Source organism: Dermochelys coriacea, chromosome 6 (genome assembly GCF_009764565.3).
Source record: "Dermochelys coriacea isolate rDerCor1 chromosome 6, rDerCor1.pri.v4, whole genome shotgun sequence".
Taxonomy (NCBI): domain Eukaryota; kingdom Metazoa; phylum Chordata; order Testudines; family Dermochelyidae; genus Dermochelys; species Dermochelys coriacea.
Genome location: NC_050073.1, coordinates 118125234 through 118145806, shown reverse-complemented (window position 1 = coordinate 118145806; position 20573 = coordinate 118125234). Strand labels below are relative to the sequence as shown.

The window sequence follows — 20573 nt, the reverse complement described above, 5'->3', positions numbered from 1 at the left end:
TGATGGGGACCCCATCCTGAAGGAAATCTTTCTTGAATCCCCTCTTCTGGCCTGCAAATAACCCCCTGAGCTCTTCAAGCTCATCAGAAGCAAACTCCCCACAGACGAGGACACGCTAACTCAAAGTGGCACCAGACTCTGCCAGAACCACAGATGTGAAACCTGCGTACATATCTCCTCTGATACAATGATCAACACTCCCCACAACACACCTTTTAAGATCCATGGGTCCTACACATGCCTATTGCTACATGTGGTGTACCTCATCCAGTGCACTAAATGCTCCATCGCAACTATGTGGCTGAAACCAGATGATCACTATGCTCTCAAATGAATGCAGGGAAATGATAAAAGACAAAAACACCATATCACTTATGGGTGAACACTTTTCACAAAGTGATCCTTTGAGGATGAAACCTTTATATAGAATGAAACTTGCATAATACTTTCAAAAGACAAGCCTGGAAGCTTAAATTCATAGCTTTGCTAGACACTAAAAATCATGGACTGAATAGAGACACTGGATTTATGGCTTATTACAACTATCTGCAATCCCCTAACAATTCCTCCTCCCCCCCACCCACATATACACACCCCATTTCCACCCCAGATGTTTCCCCTACCCCCTTCCCTTCCTCCTTATGACTGCAGGGGTTACCTTGAAATATGTGTTAACTACTTATGCTAAGCAATCTGTTCGAACCTTGTATTTAGCAGTGACACTTTGAGTTAATTTCCAGTCCTAAAGAAGAGCTCTGTATAAACCTCGAAAGCTTGCCTCTCACCAACAGAAGTTGGTCCAATAAAAGATATTACTATGCCAAGTTTGTCTGTTAAGTTTTTTGGGAGTTTTCACTTATTCTGTTAAAACACCAGCATAAATAGGATTCTTCTCTGAGGAGTTTACTGAGAGAGATGTTTTATTGTTACTGTAATATTACCTACAGGTATACTCAGAGCTCTACATTGTAAACTAGAACACTTTTTGAATTCTTACAACTAAAGAATATTAAAGAAAGCCTCCTTGTAAGAAAGATTATAACCAAACTTTAACTAATCTCTTCTTTTGTTGCTTTTATAGGGTTATTGGGGGTGTGCCATTGGTAAAGCCAGACAGGCTGCAAAGACAGAGATTGAAAAACTTCAGGTAGGATGGTATTAATAATATACAGTATATCCAATTATTTTGTACTAATCTATTTTAAGACAGATATTCCTAGCTACCACTGTTGTGCTGTAACTTTTAGGTTTTTGAAGGTAAGGTTTAGTGGGCATCAGTGCACTCTGGCACAAGGGAGGTTAGCAAGTAGATGAAACTACTTGCTCTGTACAGGAACATCCCCTAAAGAACAATGAATGGGGCTATAGGCCCATCTCTTTCCTATCCTGAATGACCAGAGGAATACTATGAATTGTACTAAAATATACTGTCATGGAGAAGTAAGATCAGAGATGTTTGTTCTCATCAAGTGAAGCACCAGCCAGTCATCTTGCTCCCTTTCAATATACTTGTTGAGTATCATGTTGATATAATTTTTTCTAAAAAATACTGTCAATAAAGCTTTTTATGCTACATATATATATGTAGCATAAAAAGCTTGGATGGCTATATTAATGATGATTGGCAAAATAACTTGAGTTTTGCAGCACCAGTACCAGCTAAACTTATATACCAACTTACACTGTCAAATGCAGTATATACAGAACACAAACCACTTTTAGAACTGTTTTCATTAAAACTTTCCCGTCCACCTATGAAGTTTGGCTCACATAAATACAACTATCTGGCCTCCAAATGAGAGGTTTAAAAGCCTCTAAATATTGCCTGAAATAAACGGAATTACTGTGAAGTCAGATTTTGAGATCCTCCAAGGCTAATGTAGGGCACCATTGGAAAACTGGAAATCTCTTCTTCCCAGTGGGTAGAAAGCTCCTGTTTCTACATTTGAAGTCTCAGATGATGGATTTGAAACTTTACTAATCCAGTATCGGAACATTGCCCATCTTTCCCCACAAGCTTGCATAATTTGGGGAAGGGGCAGTAAAAGGACACCTCTTAGAAAATAGATATCTATTTTACGAGGAGAAGGGGAGAAGAATCACTTTGAAGTTGCTCAGAGGTTTGGAAAGTCCCAGGAGAAATGGTTTAGTAGACAGAGCATAGGTGAAGTAATCAAAAGCATGTGGGGTAAACTGCATTTATTAAATGGCTATTGAGCCACATATAAGGGAGTGTGTTATAACTACTTTAATTGTTTCAGGTTTGCAAAGAAACTTGAAAAGCAATATGTTAATTTATTACTATTAACAGGAGAGGTTGGGACTTTCTCTCCCAAAGAGCTCAGTTAACCTGCAAATATCAGTCATTCATACCTTTATTCTATAGTGCTCCTGAAGTCAGTTAATTGTGTAAAATACAAATTATTCATCTAATAACTTGGATATATTAGACAACTTTGATTTAAGAGTGCAAAAAATGGATTGCTTAGCTTGTGCTAGAGATTATGTAGGGCTTTCTGTGCTTTGGTGGAAAACTGGTAACAGTGGTTTCTAGCAAATGGAGAAAAACGAAATTGCAGTTATGGACTACTTCATTCACTGGTCGTGTTGCTCCTCAGTGTGAAATGGACTAACAACAACAAAATATTTATTTAAACTGAAAGCCCAGACACTTTAGCATGATAGTGTTCCTATGTATGAATTACATCAGAACACTAGGAAGAAATACAATTAAACTCGTTCAGTTTTGGTGTAAAAAATTAGATTGAGGTATTCGAAAATACTGGTGGCTTACAGCAGTCAGCCATGCCTTGATCCAGAAACTCTCTCTTACTAGCTTATCTGGGGCATATCCAGGTGGTAGGAGACAATTTAGCAAAAAGCTCTTGTACAGCTTTTTGTTGAATTCCTGAAACCTATCAATTTCTTAAACACTTATAGTTCTTCCAGTCTCATATCAGTTCAACATGTTCTCTTCCATAATACTGCAGTTGAATCTTCCTATAGTACCGTATAAGTATTTTGTTTTTAGAAGAAAATCCCTTGTAAGATAGGATTTTTGAAAGTTCTTATAAATCAACAAACTATAAATGCAACTAACTCTTACGTGAACAGTGGAACATCATATGCAAGAATACAACCTGTTGCCCATAAACTGTGCTGATATGGGGAAACCAATCTGCCTTTTTCCCTCCTCTTAGCTCTGCTCTGATTAAATAGTGTATTAGTTTTCTGTTAATACAGCATTAGATCAACCATGTAACTGTAAAAATTGTTATAATCTTATTAAAAATGGTATCCCAGTATTTTATGAAAGGGTTCCAAATTGTGGGAGTTAGAGTAATGCAAAATACAGATGGATTGCTTATTATCTTGAGACTTAAGTGATGTCTTTTCCTATCAAAACATTTAAATTTATCTAATGTGCATTTAGACAGTTATGTAAAACTAATACTTGTTTTGGCTGACTGTGCTGAAGTTTATTTAAACAAGCCTCATGCTAATAACTTCTGCAATACTGTTTTAGGATCTTAAATTTAATTTGATTTCTCTCCAGCTCTCTTGTCTAACTTACATTTTATTTTACTATAAAACACTGTATACACAAACACATAGTGCATCTGAGAATATGAACCTACTGAAACTATTAAGCCCTTTAAAAGAGCAGGAAAAACTGATTCACCACAAACAAAACTCACTTCATCTCCCTCCTGCATCTTTTTTTTTGATAATCTGAAAATGTACCTACTAGTTCTTAAAATGTAGAGATCTATGGGAATTTAATTTGGTCCTGGTGTATGCTACGTTTTTTTGAACCACCATTAAAATGTAGCCTATTTTCCATATCTTGTATCTTAAAAAATTGCTTAATTTGCTTAATTTTTATAATTAAATTTCATTTAATCTACTGTATGTGTCAGGCTGGATTTAATCAGAGATCTGTCTTAAAAGTTCAGTCTAATGTTCATACATTGCATTGAAAATATAGAGGCTAAAAGACAATGCTGACTGTATCCTTGGCATCTGAGAAACAATACTATGTCAATTTCAGTATACACAAATTGGTAGAAAATACCTTGTTGCATTTAAGTGACATAGCTTATTCCTGAGGGTGTTTGTTAATGATGCTTTCTTTGTATGTAGTGCTAGGATTGTAGCCTGCTAGTATCTTCCTTATATTTCCAAATATTGTTTGATCTTATCAGTGGGGCATAATAATTCAGTATAAACAAAATAATCTCCAACGCACATTGACATGGCTGTCATTGTCTGTAGAGAACTTCCAGCTGTTCGGTGGAGCTATCACAGTAATGCAAAGCAGTGTTCCTTCTAATTTTTTCCATCCATGTGCAGAATGAATTTTATGTGCAGCACCAATATAGAGGTAATATGCGGAGGTGCGCCATCACCTCCATACTTTCACGGCAGCCCTTAACCCACCAAGAGCTCCCAACATCCTACTGCTGGTACTAGCTGGGTCTTAGGGAAGATCTGTCTTCAGGTGACGTTTGCAGTATCTATCTGTTCATTCTTACAACCACCTTCCACAAGGATCAGTACATGAGTCACAAACTGTACATATAAATATTTCACTGAAATACAGCCACCTCTGGGGAGGAAGATCAATAGCCAGCTAGGTCAACAGCACAGAGAGCACTGTGCAGCAGTTTGGAAAGACAAGGGGAATTTTGGAGAGTAAATATCTCAAGCATTTTGCATAAGAGGAAAAGATTTTTCATGTTCAGACAGGGCTTCATCTGTAAAGGTCTCATCTGAATGTAAAATATAATACTGCAATTTAGAAATCAAAGTAAAAGTTTGTTTTAAAATCAGGACACTAAGGCTCAAATTCCCTTTACTACCATCATCTTGTATTAACAATACAAAGCACTTTAGAAATCCTATAAACTATTCAATCTTCATGTTTATATTTTTACACTGGATCATCTTGGACAACTAAAGTAGCATGGTGAAGTTCACCTTCAGCATCTCATGGACACGTATAACGTTCCAGTGTCTCGGTTATTACAGTGAAACACACACAGCTCTATAAATTTACACAGCACTTTACAAACGCATGAGCTCAGGCAAACTGCCACTTGACATGAAGTTCTCCCACTTCTTTCCATAAGGCCACTCACATCTGCAAAGTATTACTCGTGTAACTGTTACTGGACCAGGCCCCTAGATAAACTACGTGTCCTCCGGCCCACAAAAAGCTTTGCAAACACTGAGGGAAGGTTTAAATCCACAACAGGGAATTGTTGTCACTGGAAATCAGACAAAAACATTTCCATCAAGGCCTAGTTTTGGTAATGTCCTTTTAAAACTCTCAAATGAAAAAGCCAACAATATTTAGTACTTATCCTTTATAAATATCAGTGTTTTACAGAGGAAGGTCAATATCGTTATTCCCATTTGGAAAATGGGGAGAGTGCGGCACGGTGTGTGTGTGGGGGTGTTACAGAATGAACATCCCCAACCCGTGGCCAGAGCAGATGCATACTCTTTGCAGTTGCTGTACCAGACCTGTGACTCCTGCACACTGGTCTAATAACTTCCCTTGTCACACCCACTGTAACCATGGCCTTTTCCCATTCATTGGCCCTTTTCTGGAGTGGCCTAGGCATAGCTAATGTGGAACCCAGCTCGGTCACATGTAGGAGGTACAGTGTTCTCTGTGCACCCACTGAAGAGTTACCCAGTCACATGTGAGTGTAACCACAATGGTTCTGCTGCAATGGGGGACTTTCTGTGGCCACCTGTGTTCCTGGATGAATTTCAACAAAAGTGTGAAAAGCTGACATTCACCCTAATGAAGGTTGCACGTGGCAATAATCAGACCTCCTAGGTTTCGTAAGAGGAGCTCAACCAAAATATGCTTATTAGAATTTGTCTTAACTTTGTCTTACCTAAAGACTATTCCTTTGCAATCTATAAATGGGAAAGACACACTCCTTCAGGTTCATACTTTAAAACTTTCATGGAATGCTTAACACATGCTCTTATTTCTGAATTCAGAGCACAGTTCAAGTTGAGGGACAATGTTATATTGATCCAGTGACTAACCTCAATGCAAGAAAATTTCTGCCATCTGATCCAAGTAATTGGTCTCTTATGCAATTGTAAACCAGGAACAGTGAGATACTATTTTTGCCATTTTTTAAAAGCATTAGAAAAAATAATGTAGATAGTGTAATGGAGAAAAAAATTAAATGATAGGTAATGGCCAAGAATGAGGTTTATAAGACCTTTACATGAAGTTAAAATTTATCAACCGGTGTGGAGCTTGTTAGAAGCATTGCTCTGGCAGACTACTGACAGTTTTATTGAGGTATTATCTCCTACCTAATCAGATGGCGAGAAAACACATTCTGCTAATCAAGATACTGTGCTGGAGCAGGGAGAGGCATCTCCCCTGCCACTGCTGCAGTCCAGCTGGCTGGGGGAAGAGAGAGGTGTGTCTCCAGGCCCCACCGCAGCCCTCGCTGGAGCTGGGGTCAGGGGAGAGAGAGAGGCATATCTCCCGTCCCCACCACAGCCCTGCATGCCTCAAGTTCCCCCAAACCTCCATCACTGCTCCCCACCTCACCCTCCCCCACACCCTACACATTCTCCTGTGTGTGCACTGCATGGCTGGTGCATGACACTTGATGGCCTCCTGCAAAGCTGCACAGGTGCAGACCTTAGAGGGAACACAGTATGTCAGTCTCAAGCTGTAATGCTTCCTGGTAGATGTACCTCACTCAGGATTCTAGGGGCAGTTCTACGCTACGGGGCTCAGTCGACCTAAATTATGCAACTCCAGCTACGTAAATAACGTAGCTGGAGTTGACGTAGCTTAGGTTAGCTTAGGTCGACCTTTTGCGGTGTTTATATCATGCTGGGTCAACAGAAGAAACTCTCCCTTTGACTAACCTTATGCTTCCCATTCCAGTGGAGTACCAGAGTTGACGGGAGAGCGACCGGCGGTCGATTTAGCAGGTCTTCAGTAGATCTGCTAAATCGACCCCTGGTAGATTGATCACTGCGCATAGATCCCCCCCCGGTAAGTGGAGACAAGCCCCAGGTTTCCAGAGACTTTGACCTATTTGTCAGGTGCATGTTTGGTACAGATTAACTTTTGATCAAGTTTCAAACATAAAATTAGGAGAAGTAGCAAACTGCAAGGTGACTTGAAGTGATGGACAATATGGCCTGCTGGTGATTACATATAAAATTCTACACCCAGAAAAGAGGGGAGAGGTAAGGAAGTAGCTACACCTATCATATTAAAGCAAGTCTTTTCCTTCTTATTACTGTCAGATTTTAGACAGCCAAGCATACTGCAATGAAGATACAGAAGCTGGGAGGGGATGTGGTTTTAGTGAAATATTTTTCATTGTAAGTGGTTCACATTATGAAGAACTACTGTATCACATCTAGTGGTAGCTGTAAACACTTAATACCTCAAAGTGTGACCCTGTATTCATCCAGGGAAAAGTTTTTTAGTATCTCTCAAATTCAGCTTCTTCAGAGACAATTCATGTGCTATCTAATGTTTAAATTTCCCACATATTACTTTGGATATGAACACTGAATGATTCAAGTAATACTTTGAATGATAAATTCAGTGTCAAGCTTTTGATATTATTGTCTGCAGGACTAACAAATCTGAAATGAAAAAGGCGGCCAGGGATAATGTCTAGCTGAAGCATTTGGCCTGCAAACCTTTGTAACATCAGTAGACTAAGATCTCACACTCTTTCACAAGTAACTTGTGTGCATAAGTGCAAAAATCAGTTCTGTGGTACATGCAATAGTTATACAAAGATACTGGTGTGTGATATCTTAGGGCTTGTGTCAACACAAACAGTTAGTTCATGGCATGGTGTAAAACTACCCCATACTAGCCTGCTGTGCAAGAGATTCCTGTCTGGACTTGCTACCTATTAAAAGTTCCCTAGTGTGCTCTGATCTATCCTGCTTTGAAATGAGAATAGATTAATGCGTATGAGGGAACTTTTATTGTACAGGAGCACGTGAACATTTAGCACAAGTCATGCTGGAGCACAGCAGACTTGTATCCCATCTTGTTGTCTGCTAAGTGTTTGTCCGGATGTGATCCTGTCTCCATTAAGAATCAATTATTGGGGAAAGGGAATGAGGATCTTCTAGTTTTGTGCCTGCATTAAATCAACATGACAGGATGTGTTGCTTTTCCATTATTCTAAAAGGAGGAGGTTGTTGAGATCTGATGTGTATGTATGTTTTTACATGAGCTTGTACCATATCATGGACCCTGGAATTTAATTTTGTAAATGTTACCATTACATAAATTTGTTAGTCTCTAAGGTGCCACAAGTGCTCCTGTTCTTTTTGCGAATACAAACTAACACTGCTGCTACTCTGAAACCTGTTATCAAGTCTGAAACTTTATTTTGGTCAGCTGTCAGTGGACTGCCTCAGGACTCGCTGTAACTAGATGAGTTTGAGGGAAAAATTGCAAAATGAAAAACTAATCCTCTGTTCAGCCTCACAAGGTCTGTCTTATCAAAATTAGAATAGCATTTACCAGTAGGACACTGCATGTAAATAGGAATGCCCTAGAGACACTTAAAAGTATGATTGTTAGAACAGGTGCTAAGATAGAGATGCATCTGTTGATATGATAGTCTCATGAGTTACAGTCTGTCAAAAGGCATCAAGGTATAAATCGGTAAAGGTATGTATGCTGAGATTTATAAAAAGCTGTTCAGTTGAAAGGAACAAACTGAAGATCTGTGTGTCTGAGTTGTCTGCAACTGAATGAATATGGGAAAGAATAACTTTCAGGACTCATAAAAGTAGCAGTCTGAATAAAAAGTGAAAATAAAGAATTAGATAATTTAATTTGGTTCGGCTCTTGACAGACTGTGGCAGGATTGTGTAGGAGATGCTCTTCTTTTGTTCCTGCATAGGTAATAAAATATACTTTGGTATATCAGCCACCAATATCCTAGCTTTCCCCTAGTGGATAAGTGTTTTCCAAAAATACAAAATGTTAAATCCTCAACTAAATTGTACATTCCTTACCCACAGATGAAAGAAATGACTTGCCGTGATGTTGTTAAAGAAGTTGCAAAAATGTAAGTTTCCTTTCTTCTGGCCTTTCATCCTCAGTACTCTTTTTCCCCTCTTATCCCACCTTGTGAAAAATAAACCTCAATAGATCAGCAAACTGGCCCTAATATGGAATGGAGTCATTTAAAAAACAAAACAAAACTGGAAGCGTAAAGTACTACTCCTGTTCCTAGGGCTGTCCCTGTACTAAGTTTGGTAGTGTTAGAATCTTCATTCCCTATTTTAAATGTGGTTTTCCCTCCCTCCTTGCTGTGTGAAAGATCCATCCAGCATGACTATAGAGAGGAAACAGTGAAACGAGTCATCTTTGAGCTTTTTGCAGCACTAAGGAAACCAAGTGAAAAGATGCATCTTTAGCCTTTCCATTAGTCACTTTAGGTGTTGCCTGGAACAGTGGGTTAAGTGTAAATGTTTTGGCTGCATTTCTACCCTTTTTAAATGTAAACATTTTGAGAGAAAGGGAAGCTGGTCATAGTTCATAATACAGAGGTATATGGAAATAGACATATGCAAACTTAATTGTGGTTTCAGTGCTTCCTAGCTTGGCCGTATCTGGGAATGAAGCAAAGGAACACTGTTCCTGGAGAGGGCTAGCTGATTAAGGTACATCACTGCTTGGTTAGGCGAGCAAGTGCAGTGCAATTTATCCAGAAGATGATATGTAGCCTTCAACTGTATGCATGGAGAAATGCATGATAGGACTTAGCTGACTCCTGGAGGAAACTAACAATCAAATCTGATGGCACAGTAGCTTAATAGCTTTAGAAACATTAAACTTGCAAACAGGTGTTACAAATACCATGTTAGGTAATTAAGACTAAAGTAGTATTTTAGATACTGTGTACCTTAGTGCTGGATAGTCACTTTTCCTTCCTAGTCTGATCTGCTGGCCACGTATCTCTTGTTGAACTTGAGCACATTTCCCTGCTGCTATGAAACACAGGCAGAGAGAAAATAGAACTGGGGTGCAGAATTGAAGAAATAGGAGTGTTTGAGTCCAGAGTTAGGGGTAGCAGCAGGCTTTAGGGGGTATTCTGAAATCTTTCCTACATGTTAACCTGCCTTATGGCAGTCTTCCCCTCCATCCAGGACCTTTCCAACTCTATCAAACAATATGTGCAGTCTGGCATGAGTTGTCTGACTCCACTTTCTTCCCCTTTGGCCCTAACTTTTCCTCTGCCTCTAAATATGCTAGTTTACTCTCTCATTACACTACTCTTTCTAACTAAGGGTCAGTGAGACCTCTTCACATCCAGCATTGTAAGGGTGGTGTTTTAACTTTATACCACCTTCATTCTTCTGAAACGGCCCTTCAGGGATCCCCAACTGTCTTCTTGCTTAGCTTATTGTAGCTGTTCACATTGCTCACTCATGTCTTCTTCCTTTGTATTTTAATGTTTGTTCATATCAGTATCTGACCCTTTCTTTCCTAGACATTTTCCCTCAGTGATCTTAAGGCTTTAGTTTCCATTTCTGGCACTGAGTTGGGCTAATCAGCTGGGTATTTATAAAATGTTGCTTTCACCATGATTCTGTCCTCAGATACTTTTTGTAAGAATTAAATGGTAGATGGCAAACACTTCAGAGCAGGGATTAGTACTATTCCCCTTCAAACTTTAGCCACTGCAGGAATTACACTGAGTTTCTTGAACATCTAGTGTACTTGCTTGTGAAACTTTAATAGTAAAGTTTAGTTGCAAATGAGATTCCAGTATTTTTGTGGCAATATCTTAGAAGGCTACGAAGAAATATACTAGGATGAATCCTTTTTATAGTGGGGGCATATGCATGTTCCATACAGCAGATGTGTCTCAGGTTGCTGTGAGATGTGCTGAACCAGAGAACTTAAGTAGGATCTCTGACCTTGATACCTGTTTGAAGCCCTGTGAGAAGGGGGATCAAACTTTCAGTTTTTGGTCTAAAGAACTAGAATGGGAAAGTGAACTGCATGGCATTGGAGGCTTGAAATGTTGCAACTCTATGCAGCTGTAATGCACTCTACACTTTTCTTTTTATATTTTCAGTTCACCAGCTATCCTTTAACACTACAGTAGCACTGAAAGGCCTTAACCAGTTTGGGGCCTCTACTGAACTAGCAGTACGATAGCTGTTGGAGGAAAGCATTTACAGTCTAAAAAATAACAGGTGGATGAGAGCGGAGGTAACGAAAATAGTGTGAACAATTCACAGGATCAGTGCCTACAATTCCATGTGATTAATAGGGGGCTTTGAGGCATTCAGAGCTCTGATCTTGGTTGGCAAGTAAGTCCAGAGCATAGGCCCAATGCAATTAGTGAATTTGTGGGTTCTAGCTCCTCTTCTAGAGGACAATGGATATAATGTCACCATTAGAACTACCTGTTTTCAGCATTGCATTTAAGCATCCTAAAGAATGCAAGCTTCTGTAACAACTGGAGCTGAATGTTTTGTTTAGAAAGTTAACTTGGGCAACTGCTTTGAGGGGGCTGTTGAAGAACATTAACTTCTTTGGCATTTTCTTAGTGTTTGTGTGAACAAAAAGATTAAGGTTAAGTTCTTGCAGGACACAGAAATAAGATTCAGTGTATGGTCTGGTGGTCATTGCCAGCTTGCCTTTTATTTTATAGATTGATGGCTACTTTCAGAACTATGTACAATACATGCACAAGTTACCATGATTGCATGCAGAATTAGAATTGTAATACATGGCCAGTTCCATATGTAACTAGAGGCTTGTACACAAGTTACTAACTACAGATGTGCAAGGTGTGTGCATGCACATGTGTACTACTAGACAACATTTGTAAGTTTGAGCTGCATTTATTCAGTCTTCATTAATTTATTTGCATGTGACTTGCAGGAGAAATATAGTTTTAGGAAAACTACTTGCTGGCTTCAGTTTCATGAATAGTTGAGGCCAAGGGCATTATACCCATGGGGTCACTTAAGTGCTATGCTGTCTGCATCTTTGATCAGGATACTTGTTCTGTGCTTATATTACTGGTTATAAGAGACAACTTGAGTTAAGACCAAATGGCTGGGTGGTATCTTGGCTGAAAGTTCTACTGTTAGCAAATACTATAAGTGATTGAGGGAATGTTACTTTCAGCATTTTTTTTACATTAATGTAAAACTAGTACATATAATACTGGCGCATGTCCTTTACCATACAAGAGAAACATGTTAAAAAAAAACAATAGGAAAACTGATGTTACAAACTAGCAGGGGAAGAAGGGAGGGAGCAAGTAGAATTTTGTAACAATTGTTTATTTTGCATATTAATCCTTGGCTTTGGGAAGGGAAAATGTCAGTGGCTAACTCTTAAGCCTCTTTTTTCCACTCTTCTTTCTAGAATCTACATAGTTCATGATGAAGTGAAGGATAAAGCTTTTGAACTTGAACTCAGCTGGGTTGGAGAAAGTAATGCATTTCATTTTTCCTTGTTTTGTTGCCTTTAGCTACACCATGTTTGATTATAGAAATGAAGTTAAAACGGATGTCAGTTCTGTGGGAGTAAAACAAATTGAAGACTCAAATTCTCAAACTCCACCCCATACTACGGGGAAAGTAACATACCTGTTAATGTTTGTAGTTTCTGTTGTTGCTTCTATCCACTAAGTTTGCTACTTTGAGATTTACAAGTTCCATGCTTATACCAGTAATTTCTAAAGTCTTTATAAATATGGCTTCATTCACAGTAACAAAAGGAAAACATGAAATTGTTCCAAAAGACATCAGAGAAGAAGCAGAGAAATATGCTAAGGTAAGCAATAGAATTTTATTTAGCAGGTTCAAAACTCCATTTTACAAATACAAAATAGAATAAACTGCACAAAGTTCACTTTATGTAGTGTTTTGGCAGCTAGAAGTGCATTATTTTAAGTACATTAGTTGAGACAAACTTAGTCTGGGGTTTTTAGATTAAAATGTTTCAGAAACAATTACCTGAAACTTTGGAAGGAAGAATAGAAAGATAAAGTAATCCAGTGGTATCTTCAGATGATCACATTGTGCATTCAACAACGTATGGTTCAAGTCTTGCACAGCAGGCATGTTACTCCTTGCCTAAATAAGAAACCAAATGCATCAGATTAATTTTTTTTTTAACTGAGAGAACCAACGGTAGTTGTAATGATGAGTTATATCCAGTACACTAACCCTTTAAAACACAAATTGACTAGGAAAAATAGAAGCAATCCGAGCATGTATTAGTTCTGCATTTGTTCTGGAAGTGATGGCTGCACTTCAATAGTGTTTTTGTACACTGAAGTTGCAGAATGACACTTTTCCATGCAACACTATTCTTGACTGCCACACGGTGCTATGCAATCCATGTAAATATGGGGCCTTGTTCTCTGCTTTAGTTTACCTGTACAAAGTGGATGCAATACAATTACCATACCAACATTTCCTACTTGCTTATACTGAACTAGTGTAAATGACTATACCAGATATATAGCTTTAAAGAATCAGACACTTCGTTGAACATAGGCTGACTCCTAGGACTTGCCAGGCAGCCACTGAACAAAACCTAGGAGTTGATTATGCCTTTTCTTTTCTTTTAAAAACAGGAGTCCTTGAAAGAGGAGGATGAATCAGACGACGACAATATGTAACACATTGTTACTTCAAGACAAGTTTCAATTTTCTTAATATGTAGAAGGGGTTAATGTGTTAACCATGGATTATTATTTACTTGCTGGAAAGATGTTAACTTGCACTAAAATAAATTTCCCATTTACTGTCAGATCACAGTTCAGACTTCATTTTAAAGTTGGACACAGCTGTGTTGACCTATGAAAAAAGACAAGATATTGCCTCTAAGCATGAATTTTAGTAAACTTTTGTGCCAAAGACTATGGTGTCGAGAGTGAAATAGATGACATTTGGCAATCTGGTGGTTTTTCCTGCGTGCACCAGTATACTTAAGTCTCACCTTTATGTACATCAAAGACAATACTCACAACTTGAATTATCCTTCAGTTGAATAGAGAGTGCTATTTCTTAACCTCAAAAGAAATCTGAAAGCAGTCTAACTCTGAGTTAACTAGTAAAGCTATACACTAAGTCTGTAAGTTGAAGACAGTGCAATTCTATCCTGAATAATAGTTTCACAGCAGTCCAGTTTACAGGGGGCGTGAATGTTGGACTGCTAAAATATTGCACTAACTGCCTCATGTAAACCCTACTGGCACAAACAAAGGTACCTAGTTTAAAACAGGACTACATCAATATACACTAGGTACCTTTTAGTTTGTGCCAGTAGTGTCTACCCCAGGGCATTTAGAGCATTCTAGTGTAGACAAGCCCTTAAGATATTGGTCTTTAGTGAGCTTGTATTGTAGCTACTGTATCCTGAAACAGTTTTAAATGGATTTTACACTCCATTTATTCCTATATCAACCATTGAATTTTTTAAGGAAAGGTAAAATAGTCCTGTAGTTTAGGCAGTGGACTGTAAACCTGTGACGACTTTGGGCAAATCACTTCAACTTTGCAAAATACTTGCCTACCTCTCAGGGCCAGTGAGGCTCCATTCATTAGTATTGCTTTAAGATCCTTCAGAGGGGGTAAGCAAACCCTGGTGCCAGTTTGTCAAACAGTCCTGTTATCAGAATTTAGCACACCACAAAAGATAATTAGGAATAAAGTCAGCCCTACCTGGATTACTGCTATTTTAGCTGTCTGCACCTAGGAGACAACTACCTACCCCATGACAAGGTAGCCTCCACCCCAAGTTAGGCTAGGCCCAGCCTAGCTTTTCTTGAATGGAGAACTTCCAGTCTAATACTTCAGTGCAAATCTCGCTTTGTCATTGTAACTGACTAAAGCAGATAGTCTCCCTCTCTGACATTGTGACTGTTAATTATCAAAGATAGTTATGCAGTCCTTTCTTCTGATGGTAGTATGGTACCTCCCCTCATTAACTTAATATGCAGATCTATCTTCAAGTCTAGATTTAAGTATCTAGCATTAATGCTTAGGAGGGTAGGCAATAGCAAGGGCATGTGTTTATATTAGCTTTGATTGTGCAGTCGGCATTTACTGAAAGATAAACCAAGTTTACTTAATCTTTGCATTAGTTTTATAGCCAGTCATGTCTAGAATATACATACATTCGAACTGACAAACTTTATCTGGAAGAGACTCAGTATGTCTAACTGTAATACAGTAGCAACAGCTAAGCTCATGCATATCAAGTAGAATAGTACCATTCGAGTGCTACATATGACTGACATCTAATGCATTTCTCGTAGTCAGTATAACATTACCCATGGAGTTTAGGAAAGGCAAATGCTGCATATTGTGAAAGCGTTGTCTAAATCATACTAGTGTTACATTAGTCTACTTCTCATTGCAAGAGGGGGAAGCTACCTGGGCATAAAATAAGCCTGGCTTTTGGAAGTAGGAGCTAAGATTTAAATGAAGCTCTCCCCTGACCTCTACAGTACGTACTTCTAAGGGATGATCCAGGGGTTAGATTACTAGGGACTCAACACCTGGGTTCAATTCCCTGCTCTACCAGAGGCTCTCTATAACCTTAAGTCATGTAATGTAGGTCTCCATTCACCATTTATAAAATAGGGATAAGAATAGGCTACCTCATCAGGAGTGAGCATGATAAACACATGGAGGTGCTCTAATATTTTGGTAATAGGGACATAAATATAGCCTCAAATCTTAATTGAAATTCTCCTTACTTCAACTTAACTCAATTTAGTGTTACTATTTTTTAAAAACATTTGAGGGAAGAGAATGCTATATGGGTTTTTGCAAATTAAGCTGCGTTTTCCACTTCCTAACCTTAGCTATTGCTGATTACACTTCATTTCAGCTATATATGGAGTGCTTGGCTCAAGGCAAGAATACAAGAACATACTTACCAGAAGGGTGCACAGTTGAATGAGCAATTATTATACTACCTCTTTAAATACCACTATTTTGGATCTAGTTTAAAAAAAAAACTACAGGAGCCAAGGCTGCTGTTAATTGTCAGTAGAAAGCTATGCAAGTTAGTAACTTAGTTTTAAAATACACCACAAGTAGAGTTTAAAAAAAAACCAACCAAACAAGTTCCTGTTCTAGAAGAGGACTGTCCTGTTCTACAAACGAACATTTAATTATCTGATGGAACTAAATTGAGGCCTGTATGGTCCAAGGATTATCTGAAAGTTGTTGGATTCTCTCCAAGGCTGCTTTTTTTTCCTTTCTTTTTTTTTTTTTAAAAAAACCAGACAAGATCACTTGATCTTAAAGGCTAACTTGATCAAGAGGGCTTGTTGCCATATCGCCAATCTTTGGTAACCACCTTATGAAGATCAACTATACATTTCAGTTGAACATCCAACCAAAGCATGAGCAGGCATTTTCACTAAGAGCACGCCTACACTTACAAGCTTACAGCAGCACACCTGTACCACTGTGAAAGTGCTTGTGTAACTGTTATGGCACTAGGAGAGAGCTCATGGACGACGAGTATTTCTAAAAAATTACTCAACATTTTAGTGCAAAGATTCCTCTAAATTTAAGCAATAGAAAGCCAGGAGTTGAATGCAAGAGAATTATGGTAGTACTGGCATTTAAGTAGATGGCACCCGTAAGAAATGGAGAAGGGCTAGTGAAGAGTTTAGACACATGAAATTGATATAATTCTCCATCTTCAAATAGAATAGTGCACTATTTATACTGGGGACTACTTGACAAGACTAGAGTTCACTGACGGTAGCTCATTAACACTTGCATTAAAAACATCCTACACGTCACCATGATATAACCACTTAATACTTCTGACACTAAAAATTCCGATCACTAGTTCAAGACCAGTACTTTGGAAAGCACATTACTCTTCAATTTAAATACCTCTGCACCAGTCATCAACATTACTTTAGTGAATGACTAGTTAGAAATTAATGCCTTCCATGATCTGAAAGTTTGCATTTCAAGCTTTAAGAAAAGGAGTACTTGTGGCACCTTAGAGACTAACATTTATTTGAGCATAAGCTTTCGTGAGCTACAGCTAAGTGAGCTGTGTCTCACGAAAGCTTATGCTCAAATAAATTTGTCTCTAAGGTGCCACAAGTACTCCTTTTCTTTTTGTGGATACAGACTAACACGGCTACTACTCAAACATTTCAAGCTTGTAATTATAAGATGTTGTTTTAAGAGAGTAGCTGCTAAAGAATCAGAAGTAGAAAAAAGCAAAATTGACCTTACAAATCATGCCATTTGCTGACAGTATGAAAACAGCCAGGGATATAAACAAATGCTTTCAAACCACTGGAAGCCATGGCAAGTTTAGGAATTTTAGCAATACATCATTGGTCTCTAGCACCAGCAATAGTGGTTGCTTGTTAAAGAACTCATCCCTCACTTGCAGTACTTTGACACTGGGCCCAGGTAAATAATTTTGTGTTCAGTGTGGATGACCTTGGTTTTATCCCTCCAAAACAATGCTGCTGTCACTAGTCCTGCAAAAAGCTACCTTTCTCCAAATGTAGTTCAGAAGTTTGTTGCCCTTGTGGTCTACATAATTAAATATCTCTGCACATACACTATTGTAAGTTGAAATAGTGGTAGGGTCTCAGATTAAACTACTTAGAGCCCTAGATGAGTTGTAATATCAGAATCTGACACTACAAATGCACCTATTTAATGACAATTGTCTTAACTGTACACATCTGAAGGTGAAAAAGAAATGTTCCCTATTCATTTAGTTTCATCAAGCCAGCATGGTGCACTATGTGATCAGTTGCCCTGTATTGTCTTCTGCACGTCTTCTTTGAGCCCTTTAATATTTGTCTACGTAAGATTTATAAAGTACATTAAAACCAGGCAAATGACAAATGTAGGTAGTACTGAGTTCTGTTTGTAATGGGGCCAGCATGTAACCCCCCTAGAAGATAGGGCTCAAGAGGCCAGTAGTCAAAGTTTCAGGGAAAAGCAAGCTATAATTTGCCTAAAGGTAAACACTGAAAATTAAGGTAAAATCAAATCCTACATCTGACACTTTGCTTTGTGCCAGGGTGAAAAGTTCACCCAATTCTTAGCAGCCTACTTGAGCAAGCAGATAGAGCTTTCACTTTGGATCATCTATATTTGTACCCACAGCTACTGGAAAGATTCATCCCTCCAGAATATTAGGATAGCATGATTGGGCTCACCAGGCAGCTTCCTCTTCTCGCTTCAGACATGAAGAAACTGGACAATCCAGGCTCTAGCCATATATGGTAATACTTGACAGAACAGCACAAAAATATGTAACTGTCCACTCAAAGTCACATTTTCTATTCCAAAACACTTCAGGATTTCACAGGCAGTTTAACATTTCATGCACTGTCTCTTCTGCCTAAAAATATATGCCTTAGGAGAGCACCGAACATGCTATTGCTGTTTAGTCCAGATGCCAAGATTCTGACACTTTCCTTTTGGTGTAGCCAAGTCCTTCTCTAATAAATTATTGTGATACAACAACCAACTACTGTTAAAACTCTCAATTCTTCCCATATGTTTCCTCTTGATGAACAGGAGGAGAGTCTGGAACATCTTCACACAAGTTTATGGCATGCACTAGACATCTTACTTGTCCCTTGGTAATCTCTCCACAGTTTGTGGCACATTTATTCCAGAAGTTTAAAAAGATCCTGGTACCTTACTGGTTAGTACTTCCCTTTAACACTGCTTGGAAGTAGAAACTGGCAGACCGGTATCATCCAGTGCTGTATCTAATGGACAAAGTAACAGGTTTCTGGAAGCCACCTGCTTCATACTTTCAGCTTTGTGTCCATATAATAGCTTGACAGTCAAAAGTCTATTCCCTGCAGACTTTTTCCAGATAGGCCAATATTTAAAATATATACACATCTCTGACTCAGCTCTGAAATACCACATCCTCCACAATGTTTACTATTTGTACAAAATACAATTTCCTATAGGAAGTATAAGCCTCTATAGACAATTCAAGCACATTTTATATAAAACCAAAATAATGGTTACAATTGCCCTATCAAAGAACAGGCTTGGGGCCTAAATCTTTGGCTATGGTTTAGCAGTTTCAATAATCTACCTTACAAACAGTTTCTTCTCACCCAATACACTACCAACCATTGATGATTAAAAAAAAAAAAGTCACGCCACACACCCTAAGGTTGAAAGTCTATTTACTTGATCAGGACAAAACCAAAACAAAGTCCCAGTTTTACCACGAACAGCGGTTAGATCTGTGGCTCTATCAGAAAGTAACCTAGCACATACGTACTGATCTGATTCTACAAACATTTTCTTTCACGCAAATCTTACTGCTGCCTAAAGTATGTGTTCTTATTCTATATTTGAGGAGTCACTATTCTGGTATTTAGTGGAAGTGAACTTGTCAGATTCCCAATTATAATACTCATGTATTTTACAGAAGTGAGTCAATACACACAAGCCTTGTTTCAATAAGATTATGAAGCAAACCACAGACAGCACATTTTCTTGAGTCCAGTGAGAGCAGAACTAGAGACCAGAAACTAGATACCTACTAGTCAGAGTTATAAAGAAAAAGGAGATGTTTGTAGCTGCCTCCCAGTCAGCAGAGTCCAAGGGCCAACATGCTGGTAAGAATGCCCATCTCAACTGCTGGGACTTCTGCCAGGGTATTGTTGCTAAAGCATGCCTGGTGTTTTTCATCTTTCACATCAACCACAGATGGCTGATAAATGGGATGCTTCCTTTTCTCTCTCCCACAAGTGCACTCCCACGCATGTAAAAGAGCTTGTCACTCCTACTGCATTCAGAGCCTTCCTCGTACTGTGTGAGACATGTCCTCCCCTCCGGTTTCCCGGCTATCAAGAAGAAAGGTTTCCCACTCTTCTACCCTTGTTTTGGGATTGTCTTCCATGGAAAGCTTCCCTTTATTGCTCGTAATAGCTTTTTTGAGCATTAGTGTGAAAACAAGATTTCATTAAAAGAAAAGGAGTACTTGCGGCACCTTAGGGACTAAAATTTATTTGAGCATAAGCTTTCGTGAGCTACAGCTCACTTCATCGGCTGATGCCAACAACGTTCTGAACTGCAGTGAAACTGACTAATCCTGTTAATTTTGTTCTGCTGCTGCCTGGCAAAGCTACAGTGAGTCTCATTTGTTCCCCCTACAGACTCATGAAGACAACACATCAGTTCAAAGATGGAAGGACTTTGCAATCATAGCAAAATAAATTAAATAGAAAGATGTCCTGGACCCACTCAGTCAGCAGGAAAAGCTTACCACTCTTTATGGCACGTGAACTTTTCAGGAGGATTTTCAGACTGATTTTCAACAGGATTTGGGTTAAAAAAAACAAACTCCCATAGGCACCTCTGAAAATCCCAAGAATACTCTTCACATGTGAGTGAACTATGCCTTGGTGCTTTGGCCTCAAAAGAAAACTTCAGATGAAAAAGTTACGATCGGAAAGTTGAGCTGAAAGTATGTCTTTTTAAATGTATATCATACATCATTAATATAATGTAAT

At 38.6% G+C, this 20573-nt stretch overlaps 1 protein-coding gene across 1 annotated transcript in view; it reads left to right on the top strand.

Moving 5' to 3' along the window:
- Positions 1–13828, top strand: part of PSMA3 (proteasome 20S subunit alpha 3) — a 28003-nt gene extending 14175 nt beyond the window's left edge. Inside the window, exons 7-11 of the mRNA XM_038404284.2 lie at positions 1082–1147; positions 9061–9107; positions 12434–12501; positions 12780–12844; positions 13653–13828. Coding sequence (XP_038260212.1) covers positions 1082–1147; positions 9061–9107; positions 12434–12501; positions 12780–12844; positions 13653–13697 — 291 coding nt within the window. The 3' untranslated portion in view covers positions 13698–13828. The remainder of the gene's footprint in view (positions 1–1081; positions 1148–9060; positions 9108–12433; positions 12502–12779; positions 12845–13652) is intronic.
- Positions 13829–20573: the final 6745 nt, after the last annotated feature.